At 38.3% G+C, this 17557-nt stretch overlaps 1 protein-coding gene across 5 annotated transcripts in view; it reads left to right on the top strand.

The window, feature by feature from the left end:
* LOC5578270 (calsyntenin-1) overlaps positions 1-17557 on the top strand; it is a 362527-nt gene that overhangs the window by 273714 nt on the left and 71256 nt on the right. For all 5 annotated transcript variants that reach the window (XM_021843974.1, XM_021843973.1, XM_021843975.1 and 2 more), the window contains one exon: positions 4243-4382. In XM_021843974.1, the coding sequence (XP_021699666.1) occupies positions 4243-4382 (140 nt within the window). The remainder of the gene's footprint in view (positions 1-4242; positions 4383-17557) is intronic.

Raw genomic sequence — 17557 nt, forward strand, 5'->3', positions numbered from 1 at the left:
GGTAGATGATGAAATAGGCTCAAATATGGCGATGGCACAAATCTCCCAACTGGTGGGGAACGTGCCTTTGGAGCCGGCCTTCTGATACCTGATACCTGTATTTTCAGCTAAGTCAATTTAAAGTAACTATGAAGCTGCGTTGAAAATCGGAGGTCAATCGGAGCACTAGAAGCCGAGATCCAAGCCTCCAAACTTGACCATAGTGTATGGAAAAACGGCCAAAGCGAACTTTATTCTGTCCAGTACTGAAATTTACCACGTTTTACAGTACTATGGTCCTACTCGAAAAAAACAAATAAATCAAAACCAAGACGCCCCCACCCGGATTAATTTTCTGGGTACGCCACAGCAGGACAGATATGTTCTTCTTCTTCTTCTTTCTTGGCATTAACGTCCTCACTGGGACAGAGCCTGCTTCTCAGCTTAGTGTTCTTATGAGCACTTCCACAGTTATTAACTGAAAGCTTTCTTTGCCAAAGCTGCCATTTTTGCATTCGTCAAGGAAATTTCCATTACGAAAAGATCCTGGACCGACCGGGATTCGAACCCAGACACCTTCAACATGGCTTAGCTTTGTATCCACGGACTCTAACCACTCGGCTAAGGAAGGCCCGATTGTGTAGCTAGTAATAAGTTGAACTATTAATTACAATTACAAAATGGAAGAGCAAACCAAATCACATTTTTGTTCTTTATTTCTATTTTTTCTTTTGTACTGATTTGTATGAACACTATTAACGAGCATCGTAAATAAGTTACGTGAATTAAATTTACCTTAAAACAGGCCTTTTACAACGGGATTTCAGGTATTTTGATAGTGAATTTGCTTTGTTTATTTGAACCATAATATCGTGATTAAATGTGGAGTAAAAAGGATCAATACGTGCTTAATTTTATGCTTGCTTGTCAGCCGCGAAAAGTACAGAAATTATTTCATTATTTAATTACCCCGCTTGAGAAAGAACAATTTTCAACGATAACGAATGAAAAGTTTTGCTTCCGTTCAAGTTTCCGTGATCCTCGTTTGTTGATCGAACAATGTTTGAAAATCGCCGTTTCAAACTGAAGGAGAATTCCTTAGATAAACAATACTCACGTAAGATGAAAATCAATCCCCCACACATGCTTTGGCTTAAATAGAAAAGCTCTGTACGTAAAACAAAGCACCTGTTGTGCAAGAACTAACTAAGGGTAAATCTTAACGAGGAATATCGGGAAGCATCACTAAAATCCACAGCTGGCGGGTCTCTACAATGGTCGGGATTTCTTTTAAATATTGTTTGCTCTTTCTTCAGGAATGAAAGAAAATCTTCTCATCTATTATCGAGCGAGTAATTGATGGCGCGCTGTAACCATTGAAGCAGTGTAATTTCATCATTATTGTGAATCAAGTCATCGTTTAAGGACGAGTTATCATATTCAAATGAAACTACAGTTTAATTCTATAATCACTGTGGCGACTATTGCCAAATTAAGCAGCATAACATTTAACCAAAGAGATATATACACTATAAAAAATAAAAAAAAATGATTTTGGTACGATCTTGAACTCAGCACAAACAAGCGTTTAATTCATTGTTCTTGAGGTGATTGTATTTTCTGATTATTGAAATTTGTCCCTAGCTTACTATACAAATTCTTGTGGAACTATAATCTTAGGGGCTAGATCAGTTTCAAGTCTGTATATCAATGAAAAGAAATTTAAAAAAATACATTCTTGTTAAATTAACATCGTCAAACAGATTTTTTTAGTTCAATTCGAATGAGATCACCCGATGGCCCTAACTTTTTCCACGTGAACGTGACAAAAAAACCGTTGCTATTCCCTTTGCACATCTTGAATTTTATTCAAACTGACCAGTTTTGGGAGCCTTCTAGAATGGAAAAAAATTGCTTTTAATTGAAGAGTGCCCACCAATCACTTAGTTATCGAGAGCAACTACGACATCCCGCTACCAACCGTAGTTTGCCTATCTTTCCCCATATTTCAACTCCTCACGAAACCAACGAATCAACTAACTCATCGGGACGTGGAAATGTTCGCAAGCATTGTCCTGGGATTACAGTGAGAGGCAAAATAAAGTGCCCACCTTACCAGTTTTCGAATTTCTCTCATTGATTTGGTTCAAATTAAAGTTAACACACCTAAATCTTTTGTGATATTTTATTTTTGATGTTCTTTTAAAGTTGCACTTACGAAATTTTGATTAAAAAAAGAATTTTACTTAAAGAAAAAGAAAATCAATTTGTATTGAAAAAAAAGTAGTGACAAAAATAAGTGCCCACTTCCTTCTTGGCCCCAGAAAAGATGATTTAAGAAAAATAAAAAGCAATTTAATAGTTAATGTGTCCTCCTTTGGCCTTAAGGACTTGCTGGAGGCTCTTCGGCATGCTTTTCACCAGGTTTTGTAGGTGTTGTGGATCTAGTTCTTCCCAGGCGCGCTCCAAGGCTTCAAAATAATTATTTTTGTTGGTAACACCAGTTTTTTCAACCCTAGCATCGAGAATCGCCCACAAATTCTCGATGGGGTTGAGGTCTGGGCTTTGTGGAGGCCATTCCAGCGGTTTAATCCGACAAGACCGGAAGAAAGACTTGGTCTTCTTTCCAGTATGCTTCGGGTCGTTGTTCTAGAGAAATATGAATTTCTCTTCAAGGCCCGTCTGGATCAGCGAAACCTCCAGATTTTCCAGCAAGATGTTAATGTAGGAATCTGCCGTCATTATTCCGTCGATTTTCACGACGCTTCCTACTCCACTCCATGAAAAACACCCCCAGACCATCACATTTCATCACATCACACTTCCATGCGTCACCGTTCCTTGGATGTGGCGCTCCTGAAGCTCGAGCTGTCTAACCAAGAGCGGCGGGCTCGTGTGTGATGCAGAGCACCACATCCAAGGAACGGTGAAGCATGGAGGAGGAAATGTGATGGTCTGGGGGTGTTTTTCATGGAGTGGAGTAGAAAACCTCGTGAAAATCGACGGAATAATGATGGCAGATTCCTACATTAACATCTTGCTGGAAAATCTGGAGGTTTCGCTGATCCAGACGGGCCTTGAAGAGAAATTCATATTTCTCTAGAACAACGACCCGAAGCATACTGGAAAGAAGACCAAGTCTTTTTTCCGGTCTTGTCGGATTAAACCGCTGGAATGGCCTCCACAAAGCCCAGACCTCAACCCCATCGAGAATTTGTGGGCGATTCTCGATGCCAGGGTTGAAAAAACTGGTGTTACCAACAAAAATAATTATTTTGAAGCCTTGGAGCGCGCCTGGGAAGAACTAGATCCACAACACCTACAAAACCTGGTGAAAAGCATGCCGAAGAGCCTCCAGCAAGTCCTTAAGGCCAAAGGAGGACACATTAACTATTAAATTGCTTTTTATTTTTCTTAAATCATCTTTTCTGGGGCCAAGAAGGAAGTGGGCACTTATTTTTGTCACTACTTTTTTTTCAATACAAATTGATTTTCTTTTTCTTTAAGTAAAATTCTTTTTTTTATCAAAATTTCGTAAGTGCAACTTTAAAAGAACATCAAAAATAAAATATCACAAAAGATTTAGGTGTGTTAACTTTAATTTGAACCAAATCAATGAGAGAAATTCGAAAACTGGTAAGGTGGGCACTTTATTTTGCCTCTCACTGTATATCGAAAGCGGATGACAGCGAGCAGTTTTTCACACGCTGGTTTTTTCGTTGTCCTGCCATCGGAAATCCTCCACTACTGTAAGGACCACAATGACGGGTTACAGGGTTTCGGCTCTCACCACTCCGAACGGGTGCTAGTCCAGTGACTAATTCTGAAGGACTTTGGTGCTTGGGGTTCAAGCATCAGTCCGAAGTCCGTTAGTATTCTGGACCGTGCATGCTGGCACGTAACCACGATTGTGGTTTGCTTGTTGAAATGAGTGTGTCGTGAAAGTTGTTAAAAGTTTTTCGGATTAAAACGTTGAAATCGCTGGAATAAATGGTGTTCACTTCAAGCTGACTTAATTTAGTGGGTGTTAGTGTTAGATTTATGTTAAAGTGGATTAGAGCTGTAATGGCGAAAGTTGATTCCAAGGGAATTATTTTTTCTGAATCGAAGGTTCCATTGTCACGAGTAGAGTCTAGCAGAGTCGTTAACCATTTACTTCTACACAAGATGATTCTAACTCAACAAGAGATATCTTCATAACCATTTTTAAGTTAATCGACAATCAAATTAACCTTTCCCACTTTCCTACTTTCTCTTCCACAGAACGCGTCCTGGAAACATCCTATCATGGGTTAATTAAAGAGAACGAGACGTTCGTCGAAATAACGCCGTTAATCAAAGTCGACGAAACAAAAGTATGCGGATTCCACATAATCAAAAAGAACAAGGAGATTCCATTTCAGGTCAGTATATTCTGTGTAACAGTTAATCTGTTCAAGGTATTGGGGTGGCGTATTCAGAATAATAAATTGTCAATTTTGCATTAGAACTCAATATGTGCCATTTAACAATAAATTCGTCTACTAACACAGATCCTTTTCGATTTCGGCAACACATAAGAAAAGTTCTTCTTCTTCTTCTTTCTGGCATTACGTCCCTACTGGGGCAGAGCCTACTTCTCAGCTTAGTGTTCTTATGGGCACTTCCACAGTTATTAACTGAGAGCTTACTGTGTCAATGACCATTTATGCATGCGTATATCGTGTGGCAGGTACAAAGATACTCTATGCCCTGGGAAGTCGAGAAAATTTCCAACCCGAAAAGAACCTCGACCGGTGGGATTCGAACCCACAACCCTCAGCTTGGTCTTGCTGAATAGCTGCACGTTTACCGCTACGGCTATTTGGGCCCCCATAAAAAGTTAAAGGACTTATTATTTCCATTTTATTTATGTTTTAGCCTATTAAATTTCGATCCAGTGATAAAATTCGTATTTTTATGTAAATCATCAAATAATAACGTTTTTGCTTGTTGAGAATTGACTCCTGTCTGTCGTTTAACGTAGCCTCTGTCATAAGCGCAAACCATCAAAATTTCTTCGAAAGATCGTTCATTCTCTCTTTTGCTGGTCTCAAATTGTTACCATAAATCAATCTCTAATGGATGAGTAAGATTCTCCTAAATGAATTTCAAGGTAGCGTCCCAATGGTCTCTCGAGAACCAACGAAACAAATCATTTGCGAAACGGGCAAGAAGGATTCGTTCAAAGATGTAGGTAACTGATTTATAGCGATGGCATGGTAAACCAGTGACGGACCATATTGAATACGAGCAAAAACAATTGAAAGTTCAATTGTAGTTTACAGAACAAGTTGCATAATGATGATTTTTACAGCACTAGTCGTATATTTATATAGTTCCATCGTACAAGACTGCTGTTAAAATCAAGTTCTGCTCCGAGTTCCATACGCACAACTTTTTGTTTTACAATTTTGTAAACTTACTTTTGAAAATATCAGATATCTTACCAAGTTGCTTACAACATACATTTGTAATTTCTAGAAATCGTTGTTTAAGTCATTACGCAATTCGAACGAGTAACACGATGGAGTAGCTTATGAGCCATTTCGCAACTGAAATCAGTAATGTAATGAACTCCTACGAAACATAGAACTCAGTGCAGAAGAATAGAGCGTTCCAGGACAGATAAGAGTGATTAAAACAGCCTATTTCAATGAATTAATATGGTATACTTGTTTATAATCATAACGAGACAGAGAATGTAATTAGCAAGGTGACAAGACATTTTATGCCACAACTTGCAGTTATGGCAATCAAATAATTTCCTTACATCTAGGCGCTACTTTAAAATTTGCAAATCATTTTGTGTTCGACTTTTATTTCAAATGTAATTCCTTCAGGTACAACTAAAAAAAGACAAAGTGACCGTAAAAAACAGAGGCGTTCGAGCAAACTTTATGTGGCTATCCAAGCATAACCAATCATATGCATGACGAAAACATAAAATCCTCTCATCAGTCCCGAGGCTAAATTTTTGATTTTGACTACTAGGAAAATCAGCATATCAAGATAGCTACTAAGCACTCTGGAAAACTTTTTTTTTTCCTGACATGGGTTAATACATAGCACCACCGTCGTCATCACTGTGTTCAGGCATCACCTATTCCGAAAAAGGTGTTTCTCCTTCCATAGGCCCTAATATTGATTAGAGAAAAGGAATGAACCTACTCCTTATACCTTTTATTCTTTTCGCTTTCAGTTGGGGAGAATACTCCAAAACAAACTAACGAGGTAAAATGGGCCTAAGTGACCAATTGACTTTTTGCTTCCTATGAAGGGGCCTAAACAGGCACATCAGCAAACGCAAGGCATTCAGCAAGATCATACTGAAGGTCGCAGATTCGAACTCCGCTGTCTAAGGATCTTTAAGGGGTTTTCACAATTTCTCAGGGCATAGAGTATCTTCGTGCTCAACATATAATTTAGAATACAAAAAGGGTCAATTGGAAAAGAGCGCTCTTAGTTAATACCTGTATAAGTGCTAATAAAAATACTAGCTAAGAAACAGGTTCTGTCTAAAGTGGGGCGTAAGACCATGATTGGGGCCTTCCTAAGCCGAGTGGTTAGAGTCCGCGGCTACAAAGCAAAGCCATGCTGAAGATGTCTGGGTTCGATTCCCGGTCGATTCAGGATCTTTTCGTAAAGAAAATTTCCTTGAATTCCCTGGGCATAGAGTATTATCGTACCTCCCACACGTACGAATTCAAAAATGGCAACTTTGGCAAAGAAAGCTCTCAGTTAATAACTGTGGAAGTGCTCATAAGAACACTAAGCTGAGAAGCAGGCTCTGTCCCAGTGAGGACGTCAATGGGGCTCTACACAAAAATCTTTCTCTCTCTTTCACGCCTTCACAAAATTTGTAAACAACAAGGCCAGTAAACTTCAAAATCCCATGCAAAATCAAAACAGTGCAGAGCCCCATGCCAATAAGAAGAAGAAGAAGAAGGCCATGATTATTTAATTTCCCCGTTTTATCAGCTAAATTGCAAGCAAGAAACTTCCTATCGCAGTTCATAACACAAACAGTTATCTAACAATAAGGATAAAAACGACCAAACTCCGGAAAAGCTCTAACGTTACGTTTCGATACACTCTCCCCCTCAGTAGGACCGCTTTGTATTGGCGTTATGCAGACTATAATAGCAGAATTCGATAGCATTTATTGTACCCGACTTCTAGGGTTCAACATTTTATCTCCAGGGCACCCGAGAGGCAAAATTGGAAGAGGAAGTTGCCTTGGGTGAGATGTGAAACAATTTAACTTTTAAGCCTTTTCATAATTACGTTTTATTCAGGATATTATGTTCGTTGTCTACATTTAGTGGTAAAGATAAACCATACGAGTTTCGATTAAAAGAAAAGCGGGTTTCAATCATGCAACAGAAGCAGGAGTAATCAAAGAGCTATTTGGTTTGGAATTGTTAATGAAAATACATGAGAAAGAAAAAAAATGTAATAATGGCGATAATGTCTTCAGTAATCATCAGCCAACAATGAACAGTTGTGGTTTTTTATCAGAATTATCTCTAAAATCAGAGATGTTCTGTGTTACGTCCAGTCGCCCTGAACGTTAAGTGCCCTTAAGTCCTCCTCAACTACAAAAATCCCTCATGTGCGCGGCCTATTATGAGGTTTATTATGAGGTTTATTACTTGCCCAACGTTTCGACACGGGGTTGGTGTCTTCTTCAGGGGGAAACTAATTATGTCGTTTTCCCCTGAAGAAAACACCAACCCCGTGTTGAAACGTTGGGCAAGCAATAAACCTAGTTTTATTCTCGAAAATACTGCGTAGCCGTTAAATCCGAACGAGATAGTGTTACAGTCGAACCCCCGCTAGATTACAGCATAATGGCATTCAACGCATTAAACGCATTCAACGTAAATATTATTTTGCATGTCATTCTTCAAGCATTCGAACCACGTGACCAGCCCAACGCAGCCTGCCGTGTTTTATGAGCTTGGTAATATCCACTTCTTTGAACCGTAAGGAATCGAAATCCCTACACCTTAGAAATGATTCTATATAAATCCGTCCACTTCATACAAAATGCCTACTATTTGTATGAAGTGTACGGATTATGAGCCAGTACGTGGTTGCAGTCCTCCACTGTATACTTGGGACAATTCATGTTTCATGCGGCGCCGCCAGATGCCATTTTCTTGTTTAACGCCGAGTATTGTTTGCAGCACCTTACGCTCAAAAACCCTGAACGCTTTCCGGTCGACCTCTTTTAACGTCCACGATTCATGTCCGTATAGAGCAACCGGGAGGATCAGTGTCTTATATAGCGCGAATTTTGTCTTCGTCTGCAGGCTACGGGATCTGGTTACGGAGCCCGTAAAAAGCCCTATCTGCTGCTGCAAGACGCCTTCTCACCTCGCGGGTAACATCATTTTTGCACGTCACTAATGTACCAAGGTAAATAAATTCTTCCACGCTGTCTTCCGGCGATCATGTACTTTGTTGTGTGTTTAAAGTAAATACTTTGGTATTGACGGTAAAACGGTCCGCAAAACCTAGGAGCATATGCGACCGCGTGACGATGGTACCGCTGCTTTGCACTCCTGCTATTTTAATAGTGCATTCGAGGGCAATGTTGAACAAAAGGTTCGAAAGCGCATCTCCTTGCTTCAATCCATCTCAGGTTACGAAGGAGTTCGAAATCTCATCCGCAACCCGCACACTTGATTTCGATTCATTTAACGTTGCACGAATCAGTCTAATCAGTTTCGTCGGAAAACCATGTTCTAACATTATCTGCCATAACTCAATAAACAGATAATGAGTCTGTAAGTTGTATTCCCGGAACTTAATCTTGCTATATGCTATACACATCCATTTACAATCGTTAAAGAAAGCTATGGAGTTAATATCTGTGGAAGTGCTGAAAAGTAGGCTCCGTAACAGTAGGGACGTTACGCCAGTAAGAAGAAGGAGAATCTCAAGCGAGCTACGAGAGCAACCCATACAAATTTAAAACACACGTATTTATTTAGACTCATTTAATGGTATCCCTCGTGGATGATGAAGTATAAGTTTTAGTAATATTTTTTGAACATCTTTTGAATTCTAATTTTATGTCATTATCTTTCGGTTTCTCAATGGTGACTTGGTTTCAGCGAGACTTGCGCAAACTTAAAATGACGTAGAGTCTGCCTCCTAGAAAACCGTAGACATTGGCATTCCTGATGTAACTCATATAAATCAGTTGTGAAAATATTGTACAATATTGTTCCAAGAATGCTGTCTTGAGAAATATGTATTTACAAAGAAATCACCTTTTGCGTTATACGATTCTCATATGTGCAAAATTTCACTTAAAAGTTGTCGCCAAAAGGCCTTATGCGTACAAAAGCGGACGTAAAATACGTGCATATATTATATGTAAAAAAAGGCATACAGTGCGAGTGTATAAATTTAAGAACTAATCTGTAATCTTACGTGACTTTATTTATGATAACACATGTGTATTGACAACTGCTATGGATTAATTCGACTTACTTCGAACGACTTTGCGGGACGAAAAGAAATAAACAAATGAACTCTAAAAGTAGTAATTTATGCGAGAAAACTCATCAACCAGATAATATCATGAACCATGTAGTGTGGGAGTGATGTAATATGTATGAATAATCGAGTAATTGCGTGACCTGTTATGCGACTTGTGGTTGTCTGGGCAGCTCATACAGGTTGTCTGTTAGACTTGGAGTTATGATGAATAACGTCAAGTGTATGATTTTACAAATACCTTCGATTTATTCTTACAATTCATGTAAGAAATTTCAAGCATTTAAATTGACAACCATTAAATCGTCTTGCCAAAAACTGTAAATTTCTTTTTCTATGTCGTAAAAATAAAGATCTCTTGAAAATGAATTGGATTGGAACGAATCAAATTCGTAACTCGCATAATTTGAGGATTCTTTGTGTTCGGATGTGTATCTGTGACACCACAATTGAATGCTCACAAGCGCATCCTGGTGGCAAAATATTGATCCAATTAGCTTGCATAATGATGGTTCTTGACCTATTGAACAAATTTATCGAAAACGCCATCTTTTTAGTAGTCAGGATCCTGAGATATGCGCGAAACAAAAAAATAAATGCTCACTAGCGCCGCCTTGTGGCAAAATGCCGAATAAATTGTCTTGAATAATGGCAGCCCTTAACCTCTTGAACTACTTTGCCGAAGACGTCAACCTTCTAAATCATCTGGATCCTTGGATAATACATAAGGCAAAGGTTAAATACATTTCCCATAAACTTCATATAAAGCAAATTAGAAAAAGCGCCACTACCGTTCATTTGCTGAACTCAAAGGATTATTCTTGACTCCTAAAGGAAGATCATACTGAGTACTAAAACTTCACCAAAGACAGTACTGCGCTATGTCGTTACACATATGGGCTATTCGACAACACCTCCAATAAGATGAAAGCTCAAAAGTCCAGCGTCACCTATAAAGCGGGTTACATACATGAAGCCACAAATCAACCCAACTTTGACTTCTTTTGACGCAATTCGGCTCTTCCGTGGGATAACCCATATAGCTATCGTTAGGTAGTTCTGCTTTGACAACAGCGAAAACAACAACACAGTGCTAAAAAAATCTACACAGCGTTAGCTTTCGAAGTCTCAGTAGTGGGTTGAAACAACTTAATGTTAGGTAAACTCGAAAGAACCCAAATTTGGCTTATTCCATTGAACTTCGACGATGGGTCAGTGCGCCTCTCTCTGTTTTTGACAACATTGATGTTGCGAGAGAGGCAAAACAACCCAACCGTGGGTAAAAACTAAATGCAGTTGGCCCAAATTTGAGTAAAAAGAACTTATTTTTGGGTAGTCTGATTTAGCCGTGTAGATGGGCCTTTCACAAGACATATAATCAGTAGTGAGTGGCAGCTATCAAAGAGTCGTGATTAACACACACATTTCAACTGCTCCGTATAATAGTGATGCAAATAAATGGGAGAAGATGTAATAATGATGCAAATAAATGGGAGAAGATATTTTTTCCGTTACGTAATACACCAACTCTGCTCACCTTCTGAACCCACCATCGTGTAGCTCCTAAACTTGTTAACATTAAAAATACCAACTCAATCCGCCACCAATGGCCTCCTTTCCACTCTTTTTGAGAAGCATAAAACGGCGACCACCACCCCTTTTTCGCTCTAGAGTGCTAAAATGCTCGCGCCGTGTTGCCGATTTAACTAGCACTAAACCATGGGGCAAAGTTTTGTCGAACTTGAAAATTAAATAACTTCCGTACTATTGATCTGATCAAATTCGTGTCTTCGACAAAAACTTTCGAAAATGTGTGCCCGAATTTCCACCAGGTGCGACCTGATTGGAAATGCAACTTTCTCCGTACTGTAAAATTAACACATTACCGATTTCGAATTTAAGCAAAAATCTACACAGCCTAATGTCACAAGGATCAAATTATGATTCTGTTTTCAGAAATGTTCTAGCACGTCGCAATTTAAAGCTACAGGTCGCCAAAGTTGTGTGAAACACTAGTTTCATCGATGTTAACATAAATTTTAAGGTGAGATTTATCTAACATTTCAGTGATTTAATCCAACAAGCATGTAGAATAGGACTTTAACTTTCATTTAAAATAAAATTTGATTTGAATTGCACGTTTAAATTTGAATTCAATCGACTTTTTCAACGTGCTCAAGAGCTTGCAACTATACAAAATTCTGCCTTTCTCTTTTATAGAACGATACAATCCTTTGCTAAACCATCGAAAAATAACTTTTAGGCCTCGAAAGTATTATGCACTTTGTTGATAATTATTGTCTAACACATGAAGGATATGCTCTGACGTGAATTAAGCAAATAAATAACCATGCAAGCTGGTAAACGTGCATGCAAGTTGGGTTAAATCGTGAAATTTGGCATATGCAACAACCAATATCTCAAAAACTAGACGTGCTATAACATTTTGGAAAAGGGTTCATGCACAAATTATATCATGCTTCAAGGGACCAAATTTTCGGAGGTCTCATACAAAAAACGTGACAAATGGGGGGAGGGGTCGAAAAAGATGAAATTTAGCGTGACATAATGTGTGTACCATCCCAAACGTAATGAGTTCTGCAGCCTAAAATCAAGTAACTAGAGGTATTTGGGTGCTTGAGACAAAAACATGTTCTGCAGTGTTGTTTGTCGTATTGTAGATACATTTACTACACAGGTTTTCATTCCAAAACCCCCTTTTCAGTTCGGTGAGCATGAGGAAGAGATGTATCTGTAAAACCAACAAAGAACTGTTAAAAATACGAAAATAAAACGTTACTAATATTAATTTAATAGACCCAAACGGCATGTACTTTTACCACCGCTGAAGCTGTCAATATTTCGTTCCCTTGCCCGTTAAAGAAACGATAATTCCAATTTGAATATTTAATTTTTTTTATCAATTTTAAGAACAATTCCAACTTTAAATGCTACAGCCATTTTTGGCTGAACCTGTACCTAAAGTAGGCACATATCGGAGATTTACCGTTGATAAAGGAATAAAATTGAAACTTTGTGGTACCCATACTGACCATAACTGCATATTTGTCATATACGACATTTCTGATTATTTCGAGTTAACATCGTAGAATCGTAAATACTTTCGACCAACTTAATAAAATCAATAAGATCTAGAACCTTCGAAACAAAAATACTAAATTGTTTTGTGACACAGTCACATTGCGATTGGATTTTGGAAATTTATATCAGATTTATTTTATGTCTATTCACCCAATATGCGATATGAATAAGTATTGTTGAGCACTCGGTCATTTTTATATGTCCAAATTTCTTCCCATACTGGAACAAATACAAATTTTTTACTCTATTTACTCGAAGCCTACTTTTGTCAGTTACAAATATGCAGTTATGGGCAGCAATGTCAAAGTTCCAAAAGCGTTGATAGTGACAAAATTAGTAAGTTCATTAAACTTAAAATCAACTCGCTGATAAATATGATAGTTACTCAATCGTTACAGTTATAAGTCAAAAATTGACGCCTCTTCTCTTCAAGATGATCGGAAAGCAATTGGCATTATTTGAGTGTTTCTGGTAACTTAGCGTTTTTTGATCCAGGTGTTAGGTAGGATGTCATACTCGAACTCAGCGGATTCGGTAACACTGTCTAGAATAGCGACACCTTTTGCCTCCTTACTTGAAAAGATAAAAATGCATGTAGAGGTAAATTGCTCAATTGGATACGTAGATATAAAAAGAAATACTTAAAAGTACTCTTTTTGTTGCACTGAGAAGCGCTGTTACATTGCTTTAGGAAGTATCAATACTTCCGTCAGCAAAAAGATTTTGCCACTGCAAAACAATAGAGTACGATGCACAATGAACAATGGACAGTTAACCTAAGCTGAAAAATCTATCTAAGACTCTTTGTTTAGAACATGCATTGTTATATCAACATCTACAGTTACCATTCTCCTGCACTATTCTTCGCTTGAAAATTAGAGATAAGCACTCTTGCAATGTTAGTACCAGATCTAAGAGTACCATCCAATACCCTATTTTTGCTTGAACATTAAAGATATTTTGTTCCATAATGCACTCTCATATCCCGATTATGCAGAGCACGCTGACACGAAAGTGCTGGGTCACCTCTTCGAGAATAATAATTTCCATTTCTACACAAAAGGCTTTAACCATTGCCCGGCATGTTCAGATTCAGAGCCTGTCGATGATTTTCGGTAAAATAGTGCCTGTTTAATGCGATCAACAATTAATTAATTATACAAGCGCTTCTGGTTTGGACGTCGACACGTAGTTCGGGTCCACACATTTCCGTATCCTATCGTCGAATGTCGAATAGCAGGGGCCAGCTCCACCAAACACAAAACATCCCATTCACACATGCATGCACTGCACAATTATGCACTATAACTCTATACCATGCTAACCACTTTTGCATTGATTGTGGTGAAAATGGCCATTTTCACGACAGAGTTGCTGATTGAATCAAATTTGAGTTCATGAAATATTCATATTTTTTCAACTGATTTCATACACTCATTCTCACCCGAGCACTGGATGGACGAGTGTTTTCCAGGCTGAGATTTATAGCTTGTTCATTTTTCTTCCAGTTCGGTTGAATTCAATTATTAGAGCTCGTTCTTCTTCACCTTTACGTTGGTGATGTTTTCCTGTTGGAGAAAATTCTTGAATCTTTAACATGTAGTGATTGGTAACTGAATCGTGAAATGCTCGCATGAGATGATATATTTTTCATAAAGACTCCTAAACCAGTTGTGGCACAAATTTGTTAATATTATGAATCAACAATGACATGATATTGTGTTGTTCTATAAAGCTGAATATTGAATATATATTTAAGAAACTCTAACGGATCTGAAAAATTGTTAGAAATGTTTTACAGAGTTACAAATCGATTATCAAAATTGGCAAGCCTCACAAAAAAAGCACAACAACGCCTCTGCCAGAAACAAATCATAATAAAAAAAAAACAATTTCACATTTGATCACCATTGTTACCGCAGCAAAAATTCCAAAACGGGTGTCACCAAAACAAGAAACCATCAATATCTGCATAGCCAAAAAAGAACACAAGAAGACCAACCCAATTTCGGAGTGGAATTAAACTGACCGCAAGAGCCTCACCCAAAATGCTTAATCATTTGATTCAACTCCAACAAGGCCCCACAGAACCGATCGGTTGGATCAGAAAGATACTGGCAGAGCAGCGTCAGATTCACTAATTTGGACATCGGAAGCTAAACAAATTTACCGCAAAATATTAGGCCCGGCATTTCGTGGCACATGGTGTGGGTTTTCTGTGGAATTGAAACTTAATTAATTTTGTAGTTGAGTCAGAGTAAATATGATGGACTCTGGTTGATGAGTGGTTCGGTTTGGTGGAGTTATAAATCTGTTCCGAGAATAGTGCTATATTTTGACGCGATGTCGTATTTCGTGGGAAGTATCAATGCTACTCGAGCCGGAGAAAATTGCTATCGAATACCAAATAAAGGTATACCATATCATGCGAACTACCTGCGGTTGATGATTAAGTTAGATACTGGTTAGTAAAGCTAGTAATCGAAACCATGAAACGTGTATAAAATGTAATGGTAATAAACCAATTTTTGTAGCTTTAAATGTAAGAATGAATGGTTCATCAATTTTCTCAGTAAGTAATTTTCAAACTTTTAACAACGGGCTGCCATCCATTGCAGGTTTGTTTATAAAAGCAGAAAACCATACAGAATCCAACCATATCATATTTTACCACAATCCTTCCCGATTCTCTCTCCCAGGAACTGCATCTTCGCTGGGCTGTTGACAATGTGACAAAATGTTTGCGTATCATTTTCAGCTCGAAAATACCACTCGCAAGCTGAGTTCTGCCAGATAATGCCACTCTGTTGCCAGTTTATCACATTCAGCATTAACAACGCATCGCCGAGACACATTTCGACAAGCAACAAAGTTTTAATCCGTGAACTCTCATTTCGTTGCGAATATCTGGCGAAGCTACACCTTAGGCCAGCGTTTCTCAAAATATAGGTCGAAATTCATCCATCTGATTTTGGGAGCATACCATAACATTTATGCTCCCAAAACTTTGAACAGGAAAGACTGAATGTAGGAGCCGTATCCTATTCTTGGCACTTTTGATTCACTTCGGCAGTGGGGTTTTTTGAATGCTACTGAGCTTTTCATATTTGGTCACAATATGCGTCGTATGAAAGTACCCTTTATTGCAAAGCTTCAGATGATTTGGCCGTAAAAAAAAACCATGCCAAAGTGAATTATTAAAGTGCCCAAGTAGCTCTGCACTAGACTAGCCTAGTTCAGTATGGAAGAAAAATGAAGTTGTATGATTCCACGGGGCACCCCACAGGATTATTTCTTAGGGTAAGAGGAAGACTTTCTGAAAATTTCACTTCATTTGGTCGTTCCATGAGCTGGCGCATTTGAATCGAAGTTAATATGGGATTTCCAGCGCAAACATATGGGAAACAGCACATCATCTACTAATAGGTTCAGGAAAATTGTTGATCGCGTTTAATTGAACCCAGAATGTCAAAAACACTTCTTGATACCATAGCGAATAATATTGTAGAAGGTTGTGGGTTCGAATCCCACCGGTCGAGGATCTTTTCGGGTTGGAAATTTTCTCAACTTCCCAGGGCATAGAGTATCTTCGTACCTGCCACACGATATACGCATGCAAAAATGGGCATTGGCATAGTAAGCTCTCAGTTAATAACTGTGGAAGTGCTCATACGAACACTAAGCTGAGAAACAGGCTCTGTCCCAGTAGGGACGTAACGCCAGAAAGAAGAAGAAGACGTCTAGTTTTTGAGATCTTGGCTGTTGGAAATATCAAATTTGACTATTTCAGTCAAGTTGCATGCAAGTTTTCCAACTTGTATGGCAATTTATTTGCTTAATTTGCCACAGAACTCATGCTTCATGTGCATAATAAAGTTCATAATACTCTCGATGCTCAGAAGTTAAAAAAACTAGACGTGCTATGATATTTTCTGAAACGGCAATGGATTCAGCAACTCTTAATTAAGAAAATGACGGTATTTTAGTGCTTGAGACAAAAACGTGTTCCACAGTGGTTATATGTCTAGGCAGTGATGCATTTGAACGCGTTCAGTTCGCGTTCCAGTTCAATTTGTTGAACGGAGTGATCAAGTAGGCTTGCTCATTGTTCAGTTCAAAAATTTGAACGCTATTGAGCAAAAAACTGAACGCAGATTGGGCTGCCAGCATTCACGGCATCTTACCGCTCTAAAGTTGTTTAATAGGTACTCAAAGCAAAACATAATATATTTACTTAAAACCTAATTGAATTCAATATTGGTTCAGGAAACCTTTTCCTGGTAAAAACCTATATCTGTGCTTTGATTACCATTGCAGTGCATTTCGATCTGAACGGGGCGTTCGAGAGCAGCAGTGGGATCCAGCTCGGGAGTTCACTGTCTACTGCGTTCTCGAGCAAAATTTGAACTTGCTCCGTTCAATTTTGGCTCGCGTTCAGTTCAAAATGCAACACTGTGTCTAGGTTAAGTTAGGTTAAGTAAATTCAAAGCGTTTTTTTCTCTTATAAGCAAGTGAAATCAACTCACCTGTAAAAAATCTGAACTGTTACGGCAAATGAAATGTAATATGTTGTTAACAAAATGTTAATAAAATCTTAAATTAGGATGATAGTGTTGTCTAATAACACAGAACACCTAGATATAAGAAATGAATGTAATGTTTGAAATGATACTAATAAAGAAATAAAAACAAATAAAAATTATCAAATTTGAACCGTTGTAACAACACATGCGTATGAAACTTCTGGATATGATATGTACCAGCTCCTTCTGAAAAAGTTTCCAGGTGCCCTTGCGTCTTGAGCGGTCATACTTACAAAAAATGTCCAGGGTTCCATTCCATGTCCGGTTACACATCTTTCATATAAAGCTAAAAGAACCAAAATTAGATCAAAATAGATTTTGAGAGCGTTTCATGGGTCATTTTCGACCCTCAATGCATAATG

Source organism: Aedes aegypti, chromosome 2, assembly GCF_002204515.2.
Source record: "Aedes aegypti strain LVP_AGWG chromosome 2, AaegL5.0 Primary Assembly, whole genome shotgun sequence".
NCBI lineage: Eukaryota > Metazoa > Arthropoda > Insecta > Diptera > Culicidae > Aedes > Aedes aegypti.